The 28,000-nt window shown below is 44.2% G+C and overlaps 3 protein-coding genes across 6 annotated transcripts; 2 read left to right on the top strand and 1 right to left on the bottom strand.

Moving 5' to 3' along the window:
- Window position 1: 1 nt before the first annotated feature.
- On the bottom strand, window positions 2–22,732 carry LOC147248462 (sodium-dependent phosphate transport protein 2A-like). The gene is made up of 14 exons (XM_086179435.1): window positions 22,527–22,732; window positions 6,558–6,628; window positions 5,853–5,997; window positions 5,574–5,717; window positions 5,371–5,482; window positions 5,078–5,273; window positions 4,521–4,622; window positions 4,263–4,314; window positions 4,008–4,175; window positions 3,023–3,139; window positions 2,358–2,482; window positions 1,269–1,381; window positions 852–1,135; window positions 2–768 (listed from the first exon to the last, which is right to left on the bottom strand). Exons 3-14 carry the CDS (start codon window positions 5,986–5,988, stop codon window positions 509–511), a joined length of 1,809 nt encoding a protein of 602 aa, XP_086035561.1. The 5' UTR covers window positions 5,989–5,997; window positions 6,558–6,628; window positions 22,527–22,732; the 3' UTR covers window positions 2–508.
- On the top strand, window positions 9,735–21,806 carry LOC147248463 (organic cation/carnitine transporter 2-like). 4 transcript variants are annotated; one of them, XM_086179431.1, is made up of 11 exons: window positions 9,735–10,025; window positions 12,690–12,866; window positions 16,444–16,547; window positions 17,191–17,345; window positions 17,456–17,627; window positions 18,227–18,353; window positions 18,828–18,925; window positions 19,323–19,537; window positions 20,110–20,292; window positions 20,378–20,513; window positions 20,690–21,806. In XM_086179431.1, the coding sequence occupies exons 1-11, from the start codon at window positions 9,819–9,821 to the stop codon at window positions 20,757–20,759; spliced, it is 1,644 nt and encodes a 547-aa protein (XP_086035557.1). In that variant the 5' UTR covers window positions 9,735–9,818; the 3' UTR covers window positions 20,760–21,806. The 4 variants fall into 4 exon arrangements, 2 of the variants coding, with proteins under 2 accessions (XP_086035557.1, XP_086035558.1); XR_015109291.1 differs by lacking the exons at window positions 20,378–20,513; window positions 20,690–21,806 and adding an exon at window positions 19,628–20,011 and having other exon boundaries at window positions 20,110–20,234; XR_015109290.1 differs by lacking the exons at window positions 20,378–20,513; window positions 20,690–21,806 and adding an exon at window positions 19,628–20,018 and having other exon boundaries at window positions 20,110–20,214.
- On the top strand, window positions 22,286–27,001 carry LOC147248461 (uncharacterized). Its single transcript, XM_086179434.1, has 10 exons — window positions 22,286–22,382; window positions 24,025–24,336; window positions 24,526–25,059; window positions 25,327–25,489; window positions 25,600–25,721; window positions 25,899–26,071; window positions 26,193–26,318; window positions 26,518–26,599; window positions 26,733–26,831; window positions 26,957–27,001. The coding sequence occupies exons 2-8, from the start codon at window positions 24,238–24,240 to the stop codon at window positions 26,594–26,596; spliced, it is 1,296 nt and encodes a 431-aa protein (XP_086035560.1). The 5' UTR covers window positions 22,286–22,382; window positions 24,025–24,237; the 3' UTR covers window positions 26,597–26,599; window positions 26,733–26,831; window positions 26,957–27,001.
- The last annotated feature ends 999 nt before the right edge of the window (window positions 27,002–28,000 follow it).

Raw genomic sequence — 28,000 nt, 5'->3', positions numbered from 1 at the left:
GAAAGGTACTGTGATACTTATATATCAAATTCACAGGGTACCATTGATGTTGTGCTCATAACAAGTTACTATGCCAGTACTTTCTTCAGTCCAGAATGAATATTTGCTGTCTGACATTTACTATACTGCCTCTAAAATGAATGCTGTTTTTTCTTAAGTCCATTTGATATGCAGTGCAGATAAAGTCAAGTTTATCTGCATGTGTGTGAGCGTGTAAGTGTGAGTGAGATTGTGGTTAAACTGAGTTTTATCTGTCTTCCAATTCCTGCCTCAACAAGTTTCCCCTTCCGTAGAGACTCAAATTTTCTCTGTCGTTCACACACAAAGTCAAGGTTCTACTAAGTGTGTATTCTACCTTTCAAACATATGAATGTGAATATAAGTTTAAAAATATGACCCATAATTTTTCTTGTATTCTTTATTTGCAGTTGAAAAATGGAATACTAGATACTTTACTATTCTATTCCTGCAGACAAAGATGTCATGCAGGCTTTGGGATACTGCAGCACTACAATCGAGTACTGCAAGGCTGAGTGGACCACACTGGAGCACAGTTCAAGGAGTTATTCGCTGAAGACTTGTTGATTTTTCTGTTTTCCTCATTACACTTTAGATGGAAAAATCCAGAATTGTTCCGTCCTCTTGGCTTCTTTTCAAAATCTTGCCCCTCCCCATTTTGTTTCCATGTCCCTTTTTCGTTTCGTTCTGGGTCAACGCTTACAACCTCCATTGGTGTTTCAGGGGCGTCACATTTCTTCCAACCCAAACCTTGGAGCAAGAACACGATTAAGGGAGTTGGACCATGTGGCAGAGCGGCTACAACTAGTTTAATGAGAAGTTGGAATATTTACCTCTTCCTTGCCTGCACCACAGGGTCACCCTAGTGATGAGATTATCCAGGGGCTGCAGCGAAGTTATCCAGTAAGGCAGGAAGTCCCAGTTCTGCAGTCTGTTTGGTAAACAGTCAGGTCTGTGTGCCTGCAGCATATTTACTACTGCAACAAATATAACCATCGTAACGACCGGCAAGCAAATCCCAGTCATCACCTTCCAGCCGGCCATGGAGAGGACAAACACCAGAGATGGGAGTAGCAGGAAGAATACCAGTAGGTAGAGCACAGCAAACCAGCGGTATCTGTGTGGGACTTCTGTTAGCTTATCGTTGTTGACCCAATTCAAATTTGCAACATCATTTTGATTATTTTCCCCTGGAGGTTCAGCTGCCACTGCAAACCGTTTCATTTGTTGTTGGCTGCCCTGTAAGCTACCTTGCAGTGCGGCTCCCAAGAGCACAGGCCATACGTATGGGCAGGCGGGTGGCTGGGATGGGATACCACATCAGGATACCAAGGAGGTTGAAGAAAAAATGGCACAGGGCAACCTGAAGAGTGGGGAAAGGGAATGATGCCGAGATACACTTGAGACAGAAAACCACAGGGAGATTTCACTTATGATATTCTGTGATTTGCTTTGAGTTTCCTGTGGCGTTCTGCTCGATGTGCACTAGGTGGTCAATGGGTTGATGCCTGCACGCACAAAATGATTGTCAGGTGGACTCTATCATGTGTTGCATGTGTCATTGCTCATGTCATTGTTCAAACTTTATAACTGGTTACCATGAGACTGTTCATAAAGTAACAGGAAGATGCCAGAAACAACAATGACAAAGTGAGTGACAACACTTCTCAGTGCCACCCTAGCGCATTCACCTTGAGTGCCACTGACCTGTAAAAGTACACACTCACCATTTTGAGAAACACACTTATTTATCTATCATTTTTACAGCCAGAATATAAAATAGACATCCTTTTTTCTTCTTTCTGTGCTCATCACGGAGCTCCAGGCCCACAATTGACCACAAATTGCTTGTTAGCTTAGCTGCAAAGAACACTAGCAGGAGAGCAGAGGAGAAAAGCCTCAAAAGTCATCAAATATACATTTTAAAGTGGCCTGCTTTAAAAGGGCTATTTGCCATGAAGAAACATTTGAAAATGATGAGATACTGTTGAGGGTCAGATACACAACCGGATCTGTCTTCATGATCGGGCAGAACGATTTATCATGGAACCTCAAAAGACCCAACTGTCAACAACTAAAACTGTTGAGGACTAGAAGAGCAACTGACTCCATTAATCACGGCTGCATTTATAAGTTCAGATGAGGAGGAACACTTCTGAGTTTTGCTAAATTAAATGCTTAATGTAAATTAACAGTTTAAGCCAAGAAACTCAGATCTGAGCCTGACCTTGCAGGGAGGGAGGGAGATTCAAGTCTCTGATCATTTCAAGCAGATTTATTGGTATATTTTTAAATACCCGAGATGTGATTTGTGTGTGTGTTTGTTTGTGAGTGTGTACCTGTGTAGCAGCAGCTAGTTTGTCCCCTGGACTGGCGAGTGCCGCCAGTGTGGCTGTAGTTGTGGTTCCCAGGTTGGACCCGAGGGTTAGAGGATAGGCTCGTTCAATATTGATCACACCGATGCCTGAGGGTTAACAGCATGAATCATAGCAGGCCCAGGAGATGCTGATCATGTTGAATTGACAAGTTAATCCATCCATCCATCCATTTTCCACCACTTATCCTGTTAAGGGTCACGGGGGGGGGGGGGGGCTGGAGCCTATCCCAGCAGTCATCAGGTGAGAGGCGGGGTTCACCCTGGACAGGTCGCCAGTCCATCACAGGACCAACACATAGAGACAGACAACCATTCACACTCACATTCACACCTACAGTCAATTTAGAGTATCAATCAGCCTAGGGAGAACCAACACACAGGCACAGGGAGAACATGCAGACTCCACACAGAAAGATCCTGTGCTCCAGCCGGGTCTCAAACCTGGAACCTTCTTGACAGAGCGGTCATTGCACCACTGTGCCGCCAACAAGTTAACAATGAGAAGGGCAATTTGCAACTTAAATAGTTAATTCACACTTCTTAAACTTTAAAAAGTCCATTCAGGAGTTGTACATCTCATTTCTATGACCCCTCCTGTGCCCTTTCGTGTCTTTGTGTCTTTATTACCGATCAGTGGTGTGATGGCTGAGGTGAAGACAGAACTACTCTGAACCAAAAAGGTCATGCCTGCTCCCACGAACAGAGCCAGGTAGCCTGCCAGCCAGGTGAAAGGGAAGGAGAAATCTGGAAGACACGAGTGAGCGTCACACAGCTGCTGAACTAAGACAGGGATTCTCTAACTTTTCTGCTCAGAACCATAAAATTAAGCTGCCAGAAACTCGAGACCCTCATTGTTTCCACTGGGTCTTCAGGAGGAATTGAAAAGATTCTGGGGGACAAGGGTCAAAGGTTAAGATCATTGTTACCTCACAAAAAATGTGTCATTCTTGTTAACACGATAGGTCAGGAACACATTGAAGGAATTCTTTCAAATTTAGGTTAAATCTCCATGAGGATTTGAACATTAACTGAAAGGATTTTAGCTTTCAAGGGTCAAAGTCACCCCCATCATAACAAACCCAACATCTCTGGAATAACTTAGAGGGAATTCCTGCCAGTGTGCAACAAACAACCTCTGGGAACAAAAGAAGAAGTGAAAATATTTTGGAGGGGTCAAAGGTCACCTGTCACCATGCATGAACACAATATCTCAGAGATACCGTGAAGTGATGTCTTACAATAACAGCCACTGTTACTCGAGGATGAGCGAAGACATTTTGGCGATCAAAGGTCAAGATCACCGTGAAGGTGACACACATTGTGATGCAGTATTTCTTGTGGTCATAGTGTGATTTTTAACTTTAGAAACAATGAAGGCCTATCTAACAGTTTTTGTAAAACTTTTTTTGTCCTTGGAACTCATCCTGCATCCGCCATCTTTATCTCGTGACCCCCTCCGACGGTATACTCAACCCCAAATTTGCCCTCTCAACCAAGATTTTTAAAGAAAAATTTGTCCTCATTGACTTTGTGGAATTTAGATTTGGTTAATTGGATGAAGTAATCCGAGCAAAATTTTAGGTTATGGTAATTGAAAGACTCCTATATTTACCTGTGTTAACAATCATATGAATGGCGGCGGCCACCTGCCCCCTTAGCAGGGAGTTGAGCAGCTTCACCAGCAGTATCAGACAGCTACACAGCACCAAAAGAGAGCACGCCAGGAGGATCAGACCGATGGCCGTGTCTGAAAGAGCGCAGTCGACAAAAAGATGCCTACCTGGCAGAGAGACAGAGATACTGTAAATGAATGAGAGTGATGAGACCCAATCGAAACGGTCAAAAAACAAAGAGATATTTGACATACATTTCTGTGTACGTTCTGAAAAGTTGAGGGTTCTCCATGTTGTTTTATTGTCCTGTCAGCAGAGACAAACAGGTAGAATGAAGACTGAGGCAAAGTGGTTGTTGGACATGATTAGAGCACGGTGCAGTTAACTCATTACTGATAGTTGAACACAGCCGGCGGAACCTGTTCTCCACTGTCACCTCAGGGAACACAGGAAGAAACGGGCCATTAGGACCTTTAAAACAAAAAGAAAAAAAAAGACGTGTTGCGCCATACCAGCATTGCTGCGTTTGTTGACAGACACCACTGTTTCACCAGACTCTTGTTCCTCACACTCTGGTCTCCTGTTGCAACGGCTACAATAACTGAACGATCCAGCTGCAGGGAAACGAATATTATCATCATTGCTGTGCATTTTACCTGCCGGAAAGGTTTTGTAGTTTTCTGTAACTTGATACAGCGACTGCGTCTGCATAGCATTCATTTTAAATGCTGGCTTTGTCAGGTTTCAACCGGTTTTCTCTTGTTTCAGCGTTGTTTGTGTTCTTGTGAAACGTCAGCTTGTGTCTGCAGTTCAACTGATGTAGAATAATTATGCAAAATCTGTTAAATAGGTAAGCTTTTAGAGGAAGCCTTTCTTTCTTTCACATGGTTTGAACGTGCATAGTCCATGTCATGCCAGTTTTCAATGAGTAAAGGAGAATGGAATATTTAGAGTTTGCAGCTAGAGAATCTGTAGCTTGCTAAACTGTCCTGTTCTCAAACTACGCTCTTCATTTTAACCTCTGTGTTTAGTTATATCTTAGTTCCAATTTCCCTTGCATGAACCATACCTGGATAATCATCTTAGTGAGTGGCTCAGTGAGGACTTTCAGAAGCTCAGGTGCTTCATCTGCGGTGCTGAGCTGGAGGGTGTCGACCACAACCTGGGACAAACGTCTCAACAGACCACTCATAGCCTCCAGAGGAAGAAGCACCAAGACGGACAACCAATTAAAACAATCATGGACTGTAGCTCCAGCAAAAGCCCTGGAATTTATATGATGTTGATTTATTTTTTATCATCTTAAACTCATTATGCAGCTACTCACAGTACATACATGTGTCGTATGAACACAAGTCCTACCTTTCAAACTCCTCTCTCTCCCCAGCTTGCATCAAAGCAACAATGGTGTTAGTGACTGACGTTCCAATGTTCGAACCCATGATGATGGGAATAGCTGACTGAACATCAAGCACTGGACCGAAAGATTTCAAGTATAAAAAGTACTGCAAGTGGTTTCCTGTATGTGCAACTACTCCAGTACAATGTTTGATGTTGTGACTCACATCCAGAAGAAACCAGGCTGACAATGATGGAGGTTGAGGTGGAGGAGCTCTGGACCAACACTGTAACCAGTATCCCCACCACTAGCCCTGCTACTGGGTTTGACAGGATGGCATTTTCCTGGAAGATATCTCCTGCTACTCTTCCTGGAATGGAAAGCAGTAATCTGAAAACCTCAGCTGAACACCAGTAAGAGAAACTAAAATAAATAATTCCGCGTCCGGCACACCTGCTCACATGTCTTAGTTTCAAAAGAAGAAGGTGATGATGAGAGTAGTTACCTCCAGCGAGCTGGAAAGCAGAGCTTAAAATATCAAGGGAGCACACAAAGATGTACAGGAGCAGAAAGAGGAGTGGGATCTTGCAGAGAGCAGATACCACAGTCATCACCTGCTGTGGTCTCAGCCGAGTGTCCATGGTCAGATCCTGTAACACATCACATGCTGTAGATGGTGGCGTTGCCAATATTCACCTGAATCACGAATGAGAAACACCAACGCACTGAAAACTAAGAGCACAATCATTGCCAGATTGTGCAGTTTTCCACCCATATTGGCAACTTTTGTTCACACTGGGCTTGAAAGACATTAGCAGTGTGGAGTGGGACGGACAAAAACAGCAATGGGAGGGTGCATGATGAACACAAAAGAGGGACTTGGTTAACATCAAGCTTGTTCTTAAAAAGTAGTTTTCTCTGGCCACCTCACGAATAAAAGTATAGTTCCACCATGTGGGGCAAAAACTTGAATAACAGGAGTAGTAACACTTGTTGTTTGTGTTGTTTGATGATTTATTCTATCGACCCAAAACACATTTGAAACAAAATAATGGCACTTCCATCAATCACATGAAGCCAATGCAGATGGTCATAGTGTTTAACTACATTGTCACCACAACACAAGAGAATTCCTAACTCAGAATACATATTGTAATAATGCTTCTTAGTACTGTAGTCTTTACAAATGTTTTACAAATATTTAACGTACCTTTAGTTTTGGGGAATTGGTGCCTCTATCTGCTTCGGAGAGAGAACGCTGACTTTAAATGCAGCAAATTCCTAAGGAGTAAGAAGAAGATTTGAGTAAAGAGAGGAGACAGTGTTTTTTTTTTTTTAATCTAGTATACTAATTTTAGGGAAAAGAAAATGGGGACAATAAGATAAGAGATGAGATGACAAGAACAAGCAGGGAGAGTGGAAAGGCTGGAGAAGAGGGAGGTGTCGCCACGCATTGTAGATGAACTCTGTTACGAGAGCAGGGAGGGCTGCTGGTTTAATGGAAAGCCAGCATACCCTGCGTGACCTTATATGAATATAATCCATGTACATGATATGGTGTCATATTCTGCCAGCGCAATATTGAATAAATGTATTGTACATCTTCCTGCCTAAAAGACTTTTGCTGTTTTGTTTTTGATTTTTCCTTCACAAATCTGCATCTTTTGTGAAATTTGTTTACATGCAGCTCCCTTGTCCTCTGTCTGTCTGTCTGTCTGTCTGTCTGTCTCTCTCTCTCTCTGTAACTGAGATGTTACTTGGCAACATATAGTTTATGTTACCACCAGTTGCATGAAACTGAACCCGCTGGAAATGTCTCTTAGCCTTCTCTACATCCCCCTCTAGCTACAGTTTCAGAGTTTCACCTCAGCAGTGGCGCTGCTTTTGCTGTTATAATTGCTTTGGTTCTTATTGTTGGCAGCTTCACGGTCATAAATCAGAGCGGATCTGTCTGATATATTAATAGGACAGCGCAGGGTTGACATATTCCTGACAGCATTGCTCCCTCGGCCAAAAGGTGCATGTTTATTTTTTCATTTTATTTTTGAAACAAAGCTCATGTCTCCAACATCCCAACAATTGTGTCCTCCTTCTGAATTCATCGTGATGACATTTGATGTCAGCGACAACGTCTAGCCTCATTTGGCTTCTTGTTTAAAAAACAACAACAACAACAACAAAATAGTTCAAATATTCCATTAAATTTGAGACGAGGGAACTGGATGAGCCACAATGCCAACTTATTCCTGGGTTTCAGGACTCGTTCTTGTGGCCCCCATCATAGTTAGCCCCCGCCAGGTCGTGCATACAATGAATGCAATCACACATTCACACTCACGCTGCTATGCAGGGGGTCAGTCAGAGCACCAGCAGCCATTCAACAAGATCTTATCTTTGAGTAAGTCTCTTGCCTCATTGTAGCTTTTTACGGTTCACAGATAAGTTGTTTGTCCCTCCGAATAAACACAGACCTTCACATGATCCAACTCAGGAATGGAGTGAGTTGTCCATGGTACTGAAATAATGCTAAGCACAATTTGATGTCAACCTCTCGTGATTGTTCACAGTGCATTTTTTTTATGAAACATTGTTTCAGTGATGGGCAGGGGTGAAAGTGGCTTAAAGGTCTTGCCGGACCTGTACGCACGCGTTAAAAAAAAAAAAAAAGCGCCACCGCCACCAATGAAGTTTTTGATTGGTTTTGGGTGATTTTTGTTACATTTTCGGGTGTCTGTTCCCCACACAACTGCAGCCCCCATAGCCCCACCCTTCCAGCGCGACCCCTGGAAATGCTTTGAAAACTGCTTTTTACAGTAACTGCCCACTACAGCGCTAACAACAGGGAACAGGCAGACATGCATACATGCAAAAACAGATCACCAATATCACTCAATGATTTCTTCTTCTTGTAGGCTCTCACTGGCAGACTCCACGGAGACAGTCTCTCCCTGGAACTCACTCTCATCAATGAGTGACTCTGAGCCTGACTCTTCCGTGGGTCTAATTTTGCTAACTTTTTCTCTTGCTTCTTCAACTCTGCCACATTTTCGCTTAGACATGTCACTTATTTTACGTTGCACTGTGCCAAAGCAGGTAGCCAGCAGCCGAGTTCTTTGATTTTGCCCTCTGTTTTGTTTTCTTTCTCTTTTTTTCGTTCGGTGAAAGCAAAGGGCGTGTGGTTTTAACCAATCAAAACTAACAATGCTGGTAACGTGACCCACGTGTCCGTCTGTCAGCCAACCAGAAACGCCTCGCATGCGGAGATGAGCTCATGGGCACGACTCCGTGTCAAGGAGGTTTCACACTGAACGCGCAAGACGCAGGCTGCGCGGGGGAAGTCCATTCATTGTGTATGTGGGCGCGCTGTGACGTCACATTAGCGCAAACCAAGCCCAGTAACTTGGTACCGCTGCGCGTGCTTGCGCCCCACCCCGCGCAGCGTCTGCCGCGTTCAGAGTTCAGACCTCCTTCAGACGTCGTTTTCTTTATTTAATAAGGGATTTTGACAGCTTCCTTTTCCTCCTTTTTTTAACAGAACTCCGTTCCGGCCGTGAATATTTTTCATCCCTGGTGATGGGTGCAGTAATTGTCTTCATTCCACAGTGAATGAAGCTTTCGGCTTGTAATTAAGAGAATTACTTGGAGAATTTTGGTTTTATTTGTTTGTTTTTGTTGTTGTTTTCTTTTATGATCCACTGAAAGCGCAGTAAATGCACTGAGGTTATGCAAACCAACTTGAATCTGCATTTTGCAAGGGGGTAGTGCCTCAGTCCCCGGGGCTGCCAGATTCTTGTAGCCACCTCTCTTGCAACTCTTTAATTTTTTGTTTTCGGTCAAGGATGGCATCCAGGTCTTAGTAGTCTAAGAGCTAGGCATATCATTGGTGAAACAAGAAGTCCTGTTGCCTACACCTAAATCTTGGACTTTTTTTTCAATTCAGGACAAAACAGAAAATGTTCTTCCCTCCCGATTATATCGTTGGGTTTTCTGATTCACTCTTCAACTGCGCAGCACTTTTATCTTTCTACCATTTCGCTTCCGTTTCCTTACTGAAACTTCAATGACCAACACTCAAAACTGAACCTGAACATCTCAAGCGGACAAACGCGCGTCATATGGCCCGCGGCTGCAGCAGAATTTGAATTACCAACCCGCATCGTTATTTGCTCTTTTCTCTCCCTTCTCCTCCTCCTCCTCCTCCTCCTCCTCTTCCCTCTTCAAGCATTTAGGCCATTTCAGCTCTGAGCAATAATGCAAAACACATGCCCTCACTGTCAAATTAGAGTTGACGATGTAAAAGTGGATAGTATGCTTGTAGGGCGGCGGCTGGTTGGCAGGCGAGCGAGGAGGTGACACGCTCACGCCCCCCCCCCCCCCCCCCCTCGTATGTATTCCGCTTTCTCTTGACACAACAAGAGCAATGCTTTGATGATTTAAAACAAGATTAATTGTAACTGGAAGGACACTGACAATGAGGACTTATGCTGAGAGTGTAGCCTTCCTGGGCCAGTTCGGACGCTTCCAGAAGATAGTTTTCTTTTTACTCGTTGCCAGTATCGTTCCCAACGGATTCGGTGCCTTCACCCTTGTGTTTGTCAACGCTATACCGAGTCACCACTGCCTGGTTCCTGACGTCAACCTCACCGAAGACTGGCGCAACGCCATCATTCCTTTGCATGTAAGTAAAAGGTAATGAATCCAGTTTTGCGATTCATGTTTCCCAGAAGCCAGGTAATTCTGATGGCGGCGATATTTTCTTGCAAAACCACGTGCTGTTTGAATACATTTTCTTTTCTTTTTTTCTTTCCACCTTTGTGCGTAACTCATTAAGATTTCAAAGAAGTCCCATGAAGTGTCCGTGCGCCTTTGTGCAGTGTGAAAGCTGGATGACAGCGATAACACCGGGATGGTTTTTAGCCGGACTCGGTGGAACTTCATCTCAGCTGTTTGGTTAAAAAACGAAAAAGGAAAGAACCTGGTTTTAATGTTCCGTTTGTCGGAGGTTTGTGTTCTGGTGCCTCTCTAATGAGAAACAGTTGTGGATTCAGGCTCCATGAGGGAGGAAAAGCGCGCTTAAAGCTGAGAATCCCGCATCATGAAATAATTACAATCATTTCTCTTTTTTTTTATTCCATATTATTGTTATCAGGCTTTTCAGATGAAAACATATAACTTCGCCAATCCCTCTTCTTGAACAGGAACATGATCGTGTTGATGATTTGCAGGAGAGGGGCAGACTTAGGAGTAACACCCTCTTCCATACTGCGCACATACATCCTCCATTGTAAGAGAATCCATTGTGCGGGCCAAGTTAAGACAATTACTGGGTTGCCTGAGTGAGATCAGGTTTTATCCACTACAAGGTGAATTGGCTTTTTGTTCTAGAGGAGAAATCACACTACTTTGTGGCATGAAGGGGCGGCAAGGGAGCATCTCCGTAGCTGTACCGCAGCAGTTGTCAACCTAAGGGTCCGGACCCTCAATGGGTTCACTCATTGATAAATAATAATCAATGGAAACTATGAACATAGTTGTTAGAGCGATACTTCACCTTGAAAAAGAAGTGTATTTTGCCTTTCAAGTAGTAACAAATAGGTGTCTTGATGACTTTTTTGTGACTACAGAATGCAGAAAGAGCCAGTCACGTAGTGAGCTTGAGGCAAGCAAACAGCGGCCCTGGTCACCAGCTAAACGTATGTTTACAAACTAGGACAAGTGCATCTTTTGAGCGCTTGTTCCCAAGAGTTATTGTTTGTTTCACTCAAGTTTTGTGGAATAGGTGCTTGGGTGAGCAGCATCAAGGAGGACGTGAACGGAGCCAGGAGAAAACACAAAAAAGCAAGCAGAACAAGCAAGAAAGTACAGTGCAACGTGGGTGATTCTTGGGCATTCAGGAGTCAAAAAGAATCGAAAGGTTTCGCTATGGACGCGCAAGAAGCAGCCTTTCTTTTGGACAGGAAAGAAAACCAAGTGGGAGCGAGGAGGCAGGGTTCATGATCAGAGTATGATTCAGAAAACAATTTAGACAGATTCATGCCATGTCGTTTGTATATCGTGTTTCTTTTGTAAAATTAAAAAAAAGAGAAAAAACAATCAGGCGGCAACAACCCCTCCTTGAAGACAGGGCTTAATGTTGAGGATGTGCTTTGAGCGTTTTTAAAAAGGGATGTTTTGGGGCAGTTTGGCTTTTGTCAACTATCAATTGCCATCAACTTCAAGCTAAATGTACATGGCTGACTCTTTCTATATTCTGCACCAAAAAAGTGATGTAGAGGTTTTTTTTTTTTTTTTTTTTAAAGGGTTTTGTGAGACATGTTTTTGGCAGAGATACCAGTTTGAACCAATGCTGTGAAAGTATAAGACTTGTGAACACCAAGCTGATTATTTTGGGGGTAAACAGGGAAGAGAACCACAGCTCCAGAGGGAACTTCAGCAGATTTTCTTCAACCATGGGAGCCCCCTGAATCCAGCACTTTCAGACAGGGACAGATTTAAGGGAGGGGATTCATTTGTTACTCATCCTGATGCTCACGTGGTTAACTTCCTCAATTCATTTCCCTAAACTGTATTCGGTGGAACTGTCTGTCCCAAAGTCCTTCCCTCCGAGAGACGGGACGACAAAACAAATGTACATTCTCTACTTTTGATTCCATGGAATCGAGTTAATAATTGTAATTACTTATCCTGCATAAATTGTGTTGTAGTGATTTATTCGGTGGTCGACAGTTTAATCTGTGGACACCAAATTATTTTAGACAGAGCTTTGCTACAAAAAAAAGAGCAATTTTCACATGTACCTAAAGTCTTGATTTAGTTATTAAAATTATATTTAATAATATGAAATTATTGAATACATATTGAATTTACAGTGATTTCTCATCTTATTTAATGTCTGTACATCATAGGGGTCAGTGTTTTATAGCAGCCAATGAAGTGGAATAACCTTATTTCGGAATAAAAGTTCTTGCAAGGTCTGAACTTTAAAGGTGCTGTAAGGACACGGCTGTACAAAGTAGGGCGTATTAATCAAGTTGTTTCATTCATTTAATTTATTCTTAATGGCAGCTGGCAGCACAGGGCCTCAGATGAGTGAGATGTGATGACAGCAGTTCAAGTCCTTTGCCAAGCTGCTGATTGTGCTAAAAAAAAATCTCCATGGCAAACTTGACATTGGCCTCAAATGAAACTTGAACAACCTACCGTGTGCTGGCAACTGTCAGAGGGCTGGTAGCCAGCGGCCATAGCTCCTGCTGCTGCTCAAATCAGAGCACGTTGCTTACACAACATTGTGCACATAGAGTGTGTGTACCGGTAATATAGTTTTTGACTTTGTCAATTCAAGGTGGTGGATGGGAAACTGGAGCGGACGAGATGCAGCAGGTACCGACTGGATGTGGTCAGGAATCTCTCGGCTCGAGGCTACGGTCCAGGCGATGTGAACCTCACCGACCTGGAGCAGGAGGAATGTCGGGATGGGTGGAACTACACTGGCGTCTACCAATCCACCATCGTCTCAGATGTAAATATGGGTCAAAATCCTAGTCTCAATCCCAAGCCAGTCCCTTTCCACCCTCCCTTTAATTGCACATTTGTGTGGAGGATTTGTCATCTGAAGGCCATTACAAATCAAGCTGGGCGGGTGGTGCGAACAATAAAACCCTTCATCAGTGAGTGCACATCAAAGCTGAATCAGCCGTCAGCATAGCAGTAATTTAGAAAAGAGGGAAAATCATGAAATTCCCATTCTGTCATGCTTATTTCTCAAGTAGTCGTGGTCACACACACGAACAGAAGTTGCATTCATCTTATTGTGTCACAGTGTGTCACAATGTGTCACAGTGTCTGAAATTTATCACTTTGTCCCTAAATGTGCTCGAGTTTGACACATGCAGCATCAATAAAAGCCGCCTTTCGTTCTTAGCAGAGGCTGGGCTCACGATGCGGATGTGGATGTCATTTAAGGTGAAGGAAACCAAACACGCTCATCAAGCTTGATCATGACATAATGGTGGTATCGGCGTTTTATGTGTCTGTGAAAAATGCGTCCTGAAACTTTTACTCCCTCCTCCCTGAGAAGAAAAGTTGACCCTTAAGTTCCAGTTTCTAACTATCAGTGTGTTTCAGTGGGTCTTCATGGGTAGTTTATTGTATCAGGAGAGCACAAGAAACGCAACATCAAGGGCCGATGTCAGTGTAGGTTCTCATTCATCCAGGTCATCGTAGATGTTGTACGTCACGGAGTTTATGCTGCTGACAATGGGTCGGAGCGGGGCACCTTCCTTGTGGAAAAGGAAGGTGCCCCGTCACGACGTCACGTCACATCGCCAAACACGTCGCCACCATCTTAGCCCCCTTGGTAGGAAAAACCCCCCACCACGTCCAGAATTCCATGGACTTCGTGAACAAGGTTAGAGAACTCAAGCTGGACCCAGATGAGACCATGGTGTCCTACGATGTGACCTCCTTGTTCACCTGCGTCCCTACCGTGGAGGCTGTGGAAACAGTGAAGAAACGCCTACAGCTGGACAACACCCTCAGCAACAGGACCAACCTCAATCCGGACCAAATCTGCCAACTTCTGGACCTTTGCCTGAACACAACCTACTTCCAGTACAGAGGGAAGTTTTTCAGGCAAAAACACGGCTGTGCCATGGGTTCTCCCGTATCTCCTATCGTGGCCAACCTATACATGGAAGAGGTGGAACAGAGGGCCCTGACTTCCTTCAGTGGACCCTCCCCCACCCACTGGTTCCGATACGTTGATGACACCTGGGTGAAGATCAAAATTCAGGAGGTACAACCGTTTACAGCACGCATCAACTCGGTAGACGTCAACATCAAGTTCACCAGAGAGGATGTGAAAGACAACCATCTGCCCTTTTTGGACTGCGACGTCTACATTCAAGAGGACAGGAGCCTGAGGGTGGATGTGTACAGGAAACCCACCCACACTGACCAATACTTGCTTTTTGACTCTCACCATCCTCTGGAGCACAAGTTAGGTGTCATCAGGACGCTGCAACACCGAGCGGAGACCATCCCCACCAGCGTCCAAGGCCGGAAAAAAGAACAGCAGCATCTGAAAAGAGCACTTAAAACTTGTGGCTTCCCAGACTGGACCTTTGTAAAATCCTCTTCCAGGTCCAGAAAGGAGGAGAGCTCCAGGAGGAGGGAAGATGAAGAAGGCAGGAGAAAAAACATAGTGATCCCCTATGTGGCAGGGGTTTCTGAGAAATTAAGGAGAATCTATAATAAGCACCGCATCCCTGTGTCTTTTAAACCAGACAACACTCTGAGACAAAGACTGGTTCACCCCAAAGATCCCACCCCTCACAGCCAGAAAAGCAATCTGGTATACGCTGTCAGATGCAGTGAGGCCTGCACGGATCTCTACATAGGGGAAACCAAACAGCCCCTCAACAAGCGCACGGCACAACATAGAAGAGCCAACTCTGGAGGACAGGACTCAGCGGTTTTCCTCCACCTCAAGGAGGAAAGCCACTCCTTCCAGGACGATCATGTCCAAATCCTCGACAGAGAGGACAGATGGTTTGAAAGAGGAGTTAAAGAAGCCATCCACGTCAGGATAGAGAAACCATCTTTGAACAGAGGAGGTGGACTGCGACATTTCCTTTCACCTATTTACAACCAAGTCCTTTCAAAGCTTCCCCAAAGAGCTCAGCTGAAAGACCCATGTGGAACGGCTGCTGCCATCACAGCCCATTAGCATCTGAGTGGTCGGTGAAACTCCCTAACGACCACCCCTGAAACTCCCTGACACCGCTCAACGACTGTCGTTTGGGGAGGCCAGGTGAGTCTCGGGAGGGTCGTTTCCACCACAATAGCACTGACCACTCCCACATAGGTTTATAAGCTGGAGTTTCCACACTCTTCACTAGAACTGAAGAAGCCTCTCGGATGAGAGGTGAAACGTCTTCAAGATAAACTTACGTCCAGTTGACCAGATTTTACTTCGCTTCGAACATCAAGGGCCAGTTCCTCACACAGCATGGCAACAATTTCTAAAACTTTGTGAGAAGAAAAAAAACACAGTCCTCTTAACTTTGTTGTCATACAAGAATTATCTGCATGCCAACACAAAAACTGGGCAAACATGTTTCAATGTTTTATTCAGCCCTTCACCTTAACCCCCCGGCCCCCAGCCTTTTGGCTCTCAGTCAGCTTAAATTGTTCTAATCCATCCTGCCGCTCCAGTCTGATCACTCGGGTGTGTTTTTCTTCCTGCACATCAACTGGCTGGTGTCTCGCTTGTTGGTTTTGTGTTTAAATGTCACCATAACAAAATAACACAAAAGAATTTCTACAGGCGCGTGTAAAACAGAAAATGTAGAGTCATACTTCTGATGTCATGTTGACCCAGGTGGAACCACCAGTGGGTTCAGTGAATGACAAATCAAACAGAGACTGTCTAAACTGAGGGCGGCACGGTGGTGCAGTGGTCAGCACTGTCGCCTCACAGCAAGAAGGTTCAGGGTTCGAGTCCCGGCTCCAGTTCAGGGTCTCTCTGTGTGGAGTTTGCATGTTCTCCCTGTTCCTGCACGGGTACTCTGGCTTCCTCCCACAGTCCGAAGACATCAAAAGGGGACGAGGTTAATCCAAACTCTAAATTGACCGTAGGTGTGGCTGTGAGTGTGAATGGTTGTCTGTCTATATGTGTTGGCCCTGCAACAGGGTGAACCCCGCCTCCTGCCCAAAGGCTGCTGGGATAGGCTCCAACCCCCTGTGACCCATAGCAGGAGAAGCGGTAGAAAATGGATGGATGTCTAAACTGACTCTCCTGTCCCCTGCAGCAGTGACAGGTAGCAGCCTGTTCAAACAACGCTCTGTTTTCTAAATATCTGGTTGACTTTGCTTCTCCTTGAGAGGACAAATTGTTCGGAGCCTTTAACTGGGAAAACACACCTGATGAATCGATGTGCTGTTTTGGTGGAATAACACCTGTCTGATGCACTTGAGGAAAGATTAAAAAAAAAAGACATGATAGATCCATATAGAACAATCAGTGGAGAGCATATTAAATCATATCATGTGCCTCCAGGTCCATGTGATTCCATGTTTATGCGTTGATGTTGCAGTACGACATGGTGTGCAGTAATCAGTGGAAGCACCCGTTCACCACCACAGTCTATTTCTTGGGCGTTCTCTGTGGATCCTTCTTCGCTGGGCAGGTTTCAGACAGGTACTGAAGAACAGCTCATTTGCATTTTACACCTCTAAACTTGTAGTTTGGTTATATTATTTTATATCCTATTCCTATATACATAGCTTGGTATTGTACCAGTCATTTCTAGTTGTGAAACAATCTTATTTCATACTTGAGCTGTTACATTATAGAGCAAAAACTAAATGAAGAAAAAGATCAAAATGTACAGAAGTGTATTGTTTTCACTTAAGAAAAAAATGTGTTCAGTTCCTCTAAGTTAACGACTAAATTATCTCATGAAGTCAGATCATGTCAAGTGAAGATAATGGGCTACCATTAAAAAAAATGTAAACTATAAGCTTTCTTTAGGCCAACGACCTTGAATTGTCTGCAGGATCAAGCATCTCCAGATCACCCCCAAAATTAACCTCTTGTTCCATGTACTATTACGTATCACTCCGCCAGTTTCATATTTACTGTATCCTTTAGGTGTCCATCTCTGCTAACAGGTAACAGCTAGACACACGCTGGCCGAGCCGTTAAAAACCGCAGTATTTCTGAGCACAGATCTAGATTTCCTAGAAGGAAAGCCTTGCTTCTCTGTTTGTGTTCCAGTTGAACAATCATGCTTTCTGTCCTGAAATTGCTTGTTTATTAAGGGGTCTACTTCTCTCCATAGATTTGGAAGGAAACCTGTCCTTTTCGCGACCATGGCGGTTCAGACGATTTTTACCTTCATTCAAATCTTCTCCGTCTCTTGGGCGATGTACACCATCCTTCTCTTCATCAATGCTTTGGGACAGATGTCCAACTTCGTTGCTGCATTGGTACTAGGTGAAGCAATATCTCAGTATTGTTAGTGTGGTAAATGTAGATAAATGCAAATAAGCTTGTCAAAAATACTCCAAAGTGCATAGCAGCTGTTTCTCTGTCTCTCCTTGCAGGTGCTGAGACCCTGACTAACAACGTGCGGGTGCTCTACTCATCTTTAGGATCCAACTTTGGCTTTGCCGCCGGCTACATGATGCTGCCTGTGTTTGCTTACTTCTTCAGGAGCTGGACATCGCTCACGTTGGCATTGGCTGTGCCTGGCCTGGTCTACATTCCCCTCTGGTGGTTAGTTACCCTCATTACAACTCATACAAGTGTTGTTTGTTTTTTTGTTTTTTTAATCTTTCTACTTTAAAGTGATAATTCGCACAAAAAAATAATTTTTCCTTTCAGGCATTCACAGTTAGCTCTCTTGACCTCATTCCAAGCATTACCTCTTGGTGACTCCGGGAGTCAGAAGAAGCCAGCTATGTATTGTTAGCTTGAAGCTGATTCAGTAAAAGCTTTCAAGCGTCGGTTTTTGCCGACTCATCACTCAGTACAGTCCTTCTGAGAATCTGATTTGAGCTAAACAATAAAGAAAATGGAGCTTTTCCCAGTGCGAGTATTCGCAGTGCATTTGGATGCACTTGAGAGGTGTTCAGCTTAAAAAAAATTCTTAGGTTAGGGTTAGGTCTCTGTTTCAGGTTAATAATATCGAGCTACTAGTACTTGTACTGCAAATTACACTTTTTGAGTGAAGTAATGTTGCTTAATTACTCAGGATTTTTGAACAAGGATGTATTGTTCTCATTATCATGGAGAATACAAGTAATGCAGCAGGTTTTTTTGTTGCTTGTAATCTCCTTTGACCATCACTACCTTTCTGTGGAATGATGCTGCAGGGTCATCCCAGAGTCTCCTCGCTGGCTTCTCTCCAAGGGAAGAGTTAAGGAGGCTGAGGCCATCGTGAGAAAGGCAGCGAAGTGGAACAAGGTGGAGGCTCCACGGGTCATATTTGAAGGCTACGGTGTAAGTTGACCTCAAACGTGGATTCAAGCACCTCAAAGTGATTAATGCATGGAAATAAATGGTAAATGGAAATATTCAGGAAATGGTCCCATCATTTCCTCTCTGTTTGTATTCCCAGATATTTTATTGTTTGTGTTCAGCTGAGAGGGTTTTGTTAAGAGTTAGAATCAGTCGAGCAGTTCCTACTCCATTTTCTCAAAGAACGCAGGCTTTGTTTTACCTTCTCGATGCTTGTTTTTGGCATTACGTGACAAAAAAAATAGCTCGCCACTGCCATGCATACTGTGTGTGGTACAACCAAAACATCCCTTGGAGAGATTGTAATATATTCCATGGACTTCAAGGATTTTCTGCTAGTTTTGGTCACCGAATGTACCCTTTAAATCAACAATAATGTTGGACAGAACTTCAGGCTTTTAAGAATTCATGATGCTGGCGAGCGACAGAGGGTACATTGTGTTTTGCATCTTGCAGGTGAGTAAGAAGATGAGCTCTAAAGAAAGCTACAGCCCTTTAGACCTGGTGAGGACCAGCAATATCAGAATCACAACAGTGATCCTCTGCTTCGTGGCGTGAGTCTGACCACTTTAATCATCATAAACAACTAGTTGGGACATAAAACCGCTTTGGACTCATCAGGAAATGTGATGTCAAATTCTAAAACAAGTGGGGGAAAAAAAGAGGCACCTATCCAGTCTTTTCCTTTTGGCACTTTCTCAAGCTCTCAAAACAACGCCACAGTGGAAGTCAATTGAAGAAAAAGATGTTGAAAAATGAAAAACATACAGAATTTTCTCTTTACTACACAGAAGATATTTTCTCCACTTTTGACAATTTGACCTAAAAACACATTGCACGACAACTTGTAGGATTTTTTTCTTTCCCTACTTAAAATAATGACCAAAAATGTGTCACTAAATTCTTGTTCTTTGCAAATGTATCTGTTCTCTCTACCTCTGACCCGCCTAGGTTCACTTTGGCTGGTGGGTATTATGGCGTGTCCTACAACACAGCTCAACTCCACGCTGATCCCTATATCAGCTGTTTCATCTCAGCAGCTGTAGAGCTGCCAGCTTACATTTCAAGCTGGTTGGCGCTTCGTTTCCTCTCAAGAAGACTGTCCATCATTGGCTGTTTGACCCTGGCAGCTGTGCCCCTGTACCTCATTCAACTGATACCTCAAGGTAAAAGACAGATATTTATAATGAACAAAGTAGAGAAAAAAGAATCACAGGTTTTAAATTTGAAGCACCTTGATTTTTAATGGCAAGCAGCAGGAATTCCTGAAAGGCTGGAGCCTATCCCAGCAGCCTTTTGGACGAGAGGTTCACCCTGGACAGGTCACCAGTCCATCGCAGGGCCAACACATAGAGACAGACAACCACTGAGACACTCACAGTCACACCTACGGTCAATTTAGAGTATCAATCAGCCTCGTCCCCTCTTGATGTCTTTGGACTGTGGGAGGACGCTGGAGTACCAGAGAGAACCTACACAGGAACAGGGAGAACATGCAGACTCCACACAGCCGACCCGGGGCTTGAACCTGGAACCTTCTTGCTGTGAGGCGACAGTGCTGACCACTGCACCACCGTGCCGCCCTCTCACAAACAGCTAAAATCAAAAACTTCGAAGAATTCTACTTAATTCTTTTGGAGGTATTAGGTATATATGTTTTGGTTGTAAAGCGCTCAGAGTGACTTTGTGTTTATGATACACTCTGTAGCTCAAAGCAATCTTTCTCCGTCTCCTCTAGGCTTGTCCTATCTGTCTCTCACGCTGGAGATGCTGGGCAAATACGCTCTCACCACTGGTTTCGCTCTGATGTTCGCCTACACAACAGAGCTTTACCCAACAGTGTTGAGGAACACAGCGACAGGGATATGCAATACTGTTTCACGATGTGGAAGCTGCCTTACCCCATACTTGTTAGAGCTGAGTGAGTAAACCCTCGTCTTCAACCATGCAGACGCTCTTGAGTCCTTGCACGTCCACAAATGACTTCTTTCCCTTTTGTCCAACAGGTGCGTGGCACAAGTTTTTGCCTTATATCATCCTGGGAACTCTTGCGGTCTTGTCTGCCATATCTGCTCTTTACCTTCCCGAGACTTTTGGAAAACCTCTCCCTGAAACTATGGAACAGATGCACCCAAGCCCAAGGTGGGTTTCCTCAGATGTGCGCTTTCTTAAACAATTATGTAACGAACTGATGAGGATGAGACTGAATGATTCATTTGTCCAGTATTCATTGTTAATTTACTAGTTAGAGCAGGAGAAGTTGTACCGCAATGCAGAGCACAACTAAGTGTTTGTATGTTTTTTTCTCCCTTTAACAGGATAAAATGTCCATGCACCACCAGAAAACAGACACTCGTACCTGTAGTACTCTTGGACAGCCCCCTATGATAACTGGAGTGGCTGGTTTTCAACTCCACCTTCTTACACAGTGAGATCTGGAGCAGGTTTTTAACTGACAGGGTGAGGAGGTTACGGCTGGTCCTCGTGACTTCAGTGGTTCAAAGGGAGGTTTTGGGGTTTATGACTTGATCCGGTGGTTGTGTCAGTCCGTCACTGCCAATTTGTGTCACTGCGACCTGTCACAACAGTGCAAGACGCAGTCACGTAACTTTACGGGTGTGTAGGTGAGACCACATCGAAGTGGTCATACATTAACTTCATAATAAGTTCTGTGTCGTGATGGGTTGGGATGTGAATACCAGGGCTGTGCTGCATCATGTCAGTCATGACATAAATGCTCTCCATGATGAGAATTTTTAACACCGTCAATATTTTATAGGTTTGTGCACAAATTGAACATCGTTTACCCTGTTAGAGAGGAACAAATATTTTTAAGTTTCCCGTTCTTTATATTACTTAAAATATGAAGCCTGTCTGTACTGGTTTCTATAACTTGAATAGAAATTAGAAATTCTTATCCTACATTTGTAGCATTTGTTCCAGCTTTACAGTGTGTGTGTGTGTGTGTGTGTGTGTGTATATATATACACACATACATATACAAGTACATATAGATAGATAGATAGATAGATAGATAGATTGTTTTGGTTACTTTTTTTATCAACTTGCAAGAAACTTGCTACAAGCAACGGAGGTTCTCGGGTCACATTATTCACGTATGACTTCTATTATGTTTTTTTTTTTTTTTAAATTTCTGGTTTCAGTTTTTTCTTCCATGTGAGGTTCCTTTTTCAAACATTTGGTACTTCTCGTCAAGACTATGAAATTAAACTGAACTTTAAGCGACTGTGTTAAAGATTCGCTGCCTCAGTGTCCTGGCTGGGATTTGGTTTGCTTGTTTTGACATCGATGTCGACAGACGTATCCTTTTAAGTGGCAGAAATGGACGATGTTACAGGGTTTATATGAAAAATGTGAAAGCTCTCAACGCACAAATGCAATGCACTACATCACAGTACAAAATAAATTTTGTAAATAAACAAATACAAATCAAGATGTACTGAACTGTTGTGTCATTCACTGTACAAATGCTTGCACTCCTACAATTCACAAACTACAGCCGTGACTCAGTGTTCACCATGATGGTTAGCGTGTTGCTATTGATGCTAAACACAAAGGTAATCGTGAGGGGTTTTTGTTAAATACATCTCAACCAAGGATTTTGAACAAGGTTCATACAATTTATCAACCACAAGGGGGAGCTAGAGGAAATTAATTGGGAAAAAAAAGAAAAAGCCTTTAAACGTGCAGACCAGCATCAGACTTTGACACATTGCATCCCTTTTTAGCATCGGGCAGGATACTTGACCTCTGGTCGATAATTAGGTCTCGCTCTCATCCTCCACAGCAGCACCTGTGTGTCTAATTATGAAGGCGGAACTAAGGATGTGATTGGTTGTTTTGGTGACTTGTGCCAACGATGATCTTCAGCTAAAGTGACACCAGGTGGTGCACTCAGTGGGACGACAGGAATAAATGAAATGATATCTGAACTTCTGTCAGTTTGGTACTTCAGACGCTTGATGTGACAGTGCACTGCTCAGAGGCGAAGTAAGCGTGGTATTAATTCTTCTGTGAGTTTAGAATTTAGGTAATCTGTTCATAGTGACTTGTGCTAGAAGCGACACTGTGGAAAGATCGATGACGCTGAAGTGGGTTTGAGGGAAGAAATGTGGTGACTTTGTAGATACTCACGTCAGGTGTGACACCGGAAGTGCCATGCGAGTCGCTGGATAATGTAAAGTTCCAGAACAAAAACAAAGATGTCCACAAAAACGATTCAAGTGGTTTGAAAGCTGTTAATTTAAATTCAGTTTATAATTAAACGCGAAAAGAACACGAATCAGCATGTTTTTTCCCTCAATAATCGCTTTCATCGCAAAGGGCTGTTTATCATGTACGTTGTTACGGCAACAATGTGGGTCCGTGTTGCAAATGCGCACACAGCAGAAAAGTTCCACCACAGCAGGCGATCAAAATTAAATGAATTATAAAAGTTTTATTATTTATTCATTATAAATTAATTGGCATTATGTTGTTGACTGTGGTCGTCAGTGTTGTGATCAGGAACCACAGTTACATTTCAGGCAACGATATCTTCCCCTTCTACAGGCTATGGAAGACCATTTCTGCCAGTCAATGCAAAAACTGTGGTTTTATGATTAATATAAGATGTGTTTTGAAGTTTTGAAAAAAAATGACACATAAAAAAATCAAACTGACATATGTTATGATTAGAAAATTAGAGATGCATTAAATGTGGGTGAGAATAATATAAAAAGAAATAAATCTCTTAAGAAAACTGCTATATACGTGTGTGTGTGTGTGTGTGTGTGTGTAAAATATATATATATAAAATATAATATATCTTTATGCTGTGCTGCAGCTATGTTAGTATACATAGCTGGAGCTGCCAGATTGTTGCCTCTTCCATTTTTCCACTTGCATCCCAAACCTGCTTGCTCCTTTTTGGAACCATGGCAGCCAATCTCACTCTTCTTACACGTTCATGCCAAACTTGAGACTTTTTTAAAATACTGGTCTCCATGTATAAATACATACCTGTAGGTAGGGGGTGACTGATTATGGTCCAAATGGTGTTGACCCGTTCATCTCAGCGTGTTTATGCTGGTTTGATGGTGCCTCACCAAGTGCTGCAAAAATGATGAATAATTCAAACCCATTCTTGCAAACACAGTGGAGCTGAAAGCCCAGCAGCCTCTCGTGGGCAAGCAGATGAGTTACTGGTCGCACTGGAATTCAAACCTCCAGTTAACAAAGCAGATCAAACGCAACAAATGACAGAGCAGAGCTCTTCCTGAGTCGTGTTTACACAGCAGATTTAGAGATTCAAATTTAGACGTCTAGTAGGCTGGAATTGAATTACTAAAGCAGAAAAAAACTCAAACCTCCAAGTTTTCAAGCGTTATTTATTCCAGTATGTATCAGGTATTTGTTTTATCTCTCCCAAAAATTACAATACAAGTTTCTACAAGAATTTTAATCTTGCATTTGATCATAATTAATCTTGATATATTTATGTGGACGGTAAATTAAATTAATAAAAAAAAATTAAATAGATGACATGATAATGTGCTAAGGCGCTGCTCTGCTCCTGCTCCGTGCTGGAATGATTAAAATTAAAAAAAAAAAAAGTTATTTAAATTCATCACTGAGTCCCAACATTTTTCAGAAAACAGGATCCAGGCTCAGAGAAAAGAACTTCCAGCCAAGATGGTAGCGGTCCTTGGGTCAGAATTCATAGAAAACAGAACCTGAGCTTCCAGATGGTGACATGTCGGGGTGACACAGCAAAGAATCACAGCGCTGACCTGCTACATGAGATCATCATCTCCATCTTTATCCTCCAGTCTCATTTTTCACATCAGCAATTCCCCAAAGCAGGATGGCTTTCGCTCGATCAAACTACAGAGCGAACTACCGGCAGCAGACCAACTACAACGGTACCTCGTACCACAGCAACCGGGCTGGTGACCACACACAGGTGAGTGGATGTCACATCACGCAAGTGGTCAGAAGACTGACAGCTAGTCATGGTTCAGGAGCTGTGAGTGTAGTAAGGCTGTTGTATTTATCAGCTGTTGGGGAATGACAGAGTCTTTCAGGAGTGTAGTTTGTATGTTCTTGAAAACTGCATCAGTCCCTATTAAGTGACTTGTTTGTCCCTTATCAGCTTCATCGCAGAGGCCAGACCTCAAATGAGGAGAGGACCTGGCATGGACGGAGAGACGACGCCAGGAACCATGGCCCCTCTGAGGACGGGTATCGCTGGAGGCGCCGTCCACAAGATGTGGCCAGAACCACAGCCAGAGACGGCTACAACTCAAGTGGACGTTTCCCTTGCAATGATGGGCTGAGCCGGCATAATCGGCCAAGAGACATTTGGAGACCAGTGAATAGAGAGCATCATGGTGCCAATGCAGAGAGGCCAGGAGATGCGCGGAGACCCTTGGCCAGAGATGAGCAGCAAAATGACGAGCTCAGCTGGCGTGGACGGCCTGGAGATGTGGGCAGAAACGGAGGCTTCAAGGGGCACCGTGGTCCTGACAGGGACGAGCTGAGCTGCCTCCCTCATCAGCCAAGAGAAGTACGGAGGCACTCAGCCAGAAATGGCCAGCATGAAGGGGGCCGTCACCGTGAAACCGGTGAACTGAGCTGGCGTAGACGGCCAGGGGACGAGGAGAGGACCTCAAGCAGGGCACCTGAGGTGAGGTCCAACTCCTTTTCACCAGAAGTTCAAGTCACAAAACTTTTAAGATTTCATTGTGAAGCCATTAATGATTGACATCTGTGGTGTAATTTAGTGTTTTGCTCTTAAACGTTTGGTTACACTTCAGTTGTGGGTGCACAGAAAAATTTGACCCGTCTTGTACACACGCTGCTAAATCTAAGACTCTGATCCCAGTTGTCTTCATTCTTACCTCGTTAGATCTTGTTTAAGTTTGTAACCTGAGATCTTGTGTTGTCCCTGTAGCCTGCTCCCCTGGTCCACGCCATGCCTCGGTCCCCTCCAAGAGCCGAAAATGCACAGGGCAGCCGGTCCGAATGTAGGCAACATGAGGACCCGGGAGGTCATGCTAGGCCAGTGAGCCTGACCCAAATCCCCGCCTCTGGCCCTGTGGTCCAGGAGCACCGGGGTATGAACCCATAACACTTTATTCCATTGAAAGACTGTTGGTTGTTCAGAATTAGCCTTTTTTTAGTGAAATGATGGACTGAACTTAACTCCCTGCATGTTTCTGTCCAGTTGACAATGAGAGCCCCCCCACGCCACCTCCCCCTGTTTCCAATGGTGGCCAAACTGAAGAGCAGGTGGAGAGGAAGTCCTGCGCCATCATTGAGGAATACCTCGAGACTCATGACATGACGGTACTAATATGGCACAATGCGCTTGAACTTGATAAGGGAGGGGCAGGTGTGTCCCAACCACTGAGACCCATCTGACCCCCTTTCTATACATCATCAATAGGAGAACTCCATATCAGCAGGGACGAGAGAAATGTCCTGATTGTTGAACTGCATCTCTTTCTTCCTCTGGTGCTGCAGGAGGCCACTCAATGTGTGGAGGAGCTGGGCAGCGTTGCCCTGCTCAACGTGTTTGTGAGGAGCACCATGGACACAACGCTTGAGCACACCAGCAGCGCTCGAGAGCAGGTGGGCCGGCTGCTCCAGCAGCTGGTGAAGGCTGGGACGCTGCCCTCTGAGCAGTACCTCAAAGGGTGAGGAATGACATCATATTGTGTTCATAGGTTGTCAAAGAGAGAGGTTTTCGCCTCGCAAGAAAAGCAAAGCAAAGGAACTTGTGAGTTTAAAGTCTGACTGACCGTTTTTGGGCTGCAGGCTCCGTGAAATCCTTGATGCCGCAGAGGACACGGCCATTGATGTGCCGTTGATTTGGCTCTACCTGGCAGAGCTTATTGCCCCCATGATTTGTGATGGGGGCATCATGATGGGGCAGCTCTTCAGGTGAGTGCACGACATCAGGACAAAATCACACAATTGAGTGAAACACAATTTCAGCAAGTCTTACCCAGCCTGGTTTCAAGCTCAGTATCTCAAGCTCATCAAAAGTTGCTCTTCAGTACAGCTAAACTAGCCTTGTCAACTTACTACTGAGTTTGTTGTTGAAGTGAAAAGCAGAAACTGTGTGAAATTGTGTGTTCAGGGAGATTTCGACACCTCTGGTGTCTCTGGGGCGAGCCGGAGTGCTACTGGCTCACATCCTCCAGCTGCTTGTGAACTAGATGGTATGTTTCCCACAAATGGAAGCAAACGTTTCCATCATCATCATTGCAAGCACAAACAGAAGACAGATCCCAAATTGTTGTATAGTTTATTCCATTATTTTCCCTTCATTGAATATCTATTTTTCCACATTAGACTCGGCAAGTGGTCGGCGACCTCTGGACGGAATCGGGGCTGAGATGTGAGGATTTCCTGTCTGAGGGTGCGGATGTGGAAGTGTTCGTCCGCGAGCAGGTCAGCAGGCTGTGTGGTCTTCAATCTTAGGATTGTTGATCTCGTTTGTTTTTTCTGTTGTTTCACATTTAAAAGACAGCAAGTTGAGCTTTTTTAGGTCAAAGCTTTTTTGTGTCATATTTCAGAATCTGGAGTTCACAGCAGGAGAGCCCCAGCTAAAAGAGTGCAGGGCTGAAGGATCGAGGGTCCAGGAGCTGAGCCAACACCTCAGCCAGCTCCTCCAGGGAGATGCAGACCAGCACCAGATCCTGGACTGGCTGGAGGTACGTGTTGCCACACTGACCGCGCACATTTGAGAGAACATCATCCGTTCTACTGACCACTGGAGCACATTGCTCTTGGGTGTCAGGATCAAGACAAATTCTCCTTTATTGTTTTTCAGTCTAACGTGGAAGAGGAAGTGGCTGCTTCCCACCAGTTTGTTGCCACTTTGATGGCATCACTGAGCCAAGTGGCCATGGAAGGTACGTCTGATTTTTGACAACAGTTGCCCTCATGTTGGGCTCCTAGTCCTGGCTGGAAGTTTTCTGAGAGCACATGGACATGTTTGCCTATGCATCAGTGGACCCATTGCGACTTACGTTGTTATTGAGTTCTGACAAGTCTGGGTTTGCTGGTTTCAGATGACTTCGCTCCAGGACGTCTGAGGGACAGAGCTGCTCTGCTGCAGAGGTTCCTCGTTGAGGAGGACAAACAGCTCCAGGCTCTTTATGCCCTCCAGGCTCTGATGGAGGAACGGCACCATCCAAAAAGTGAGTGATGACCTCCTGACCTCCCTGGAGCGAGGGAAGAGTCTCGTCTTACAGTTACAAAATAATGCTTGACGTAATACAGTATTAGTATCTTGAGAATTGTAAGCTTTGAATTGGGGAAGGGGCATATTGTGCCTTTCTGGGCAGGTCTGATGTTGCTGTTCTGTCCCTGCAGATCTGCTGCGCTCCATCTTTGACGCTCTGTATGATGCAGACGTCGTCAGCTATGAGGTCTTGTGCCGGTGGGAGGTGAGCGACGACCCAGAGCAGCAGGAGGGAAAAGCCTCTGCCTTGGAGTCGGTGGAGCTGTTCTTCAAGTGGCTCCACTGTGACGAGGAGGACCTCTAGATGGACAGCTCTTCTTGATTTATTTCTTGATTTATTTCTTGATTTGGACATTTTGATTTATTGCACCAT

This window comes from Aulostomus chinensis, chromosome 15 (assembly GCF_037954235.1).
Source record: "Aulostomus chinensis isolate RoL2024-O1b breed Wild chromosome 15, RoL_Achi_v1.0, whole genome shotgun sequence".
NCBI classification, from domain to species: Eukaryota; Metazoa; Chordata; class Actinopteri; order Syngnathiformes; family Aulostomidae; genus Aulostomus; species Aulostomus chinensis.
The sequence above is the reverse complement of the archived record's forward strand: the minus strand, read 5'-3'. Positions and strand labels throughout refer to the sequence as shown.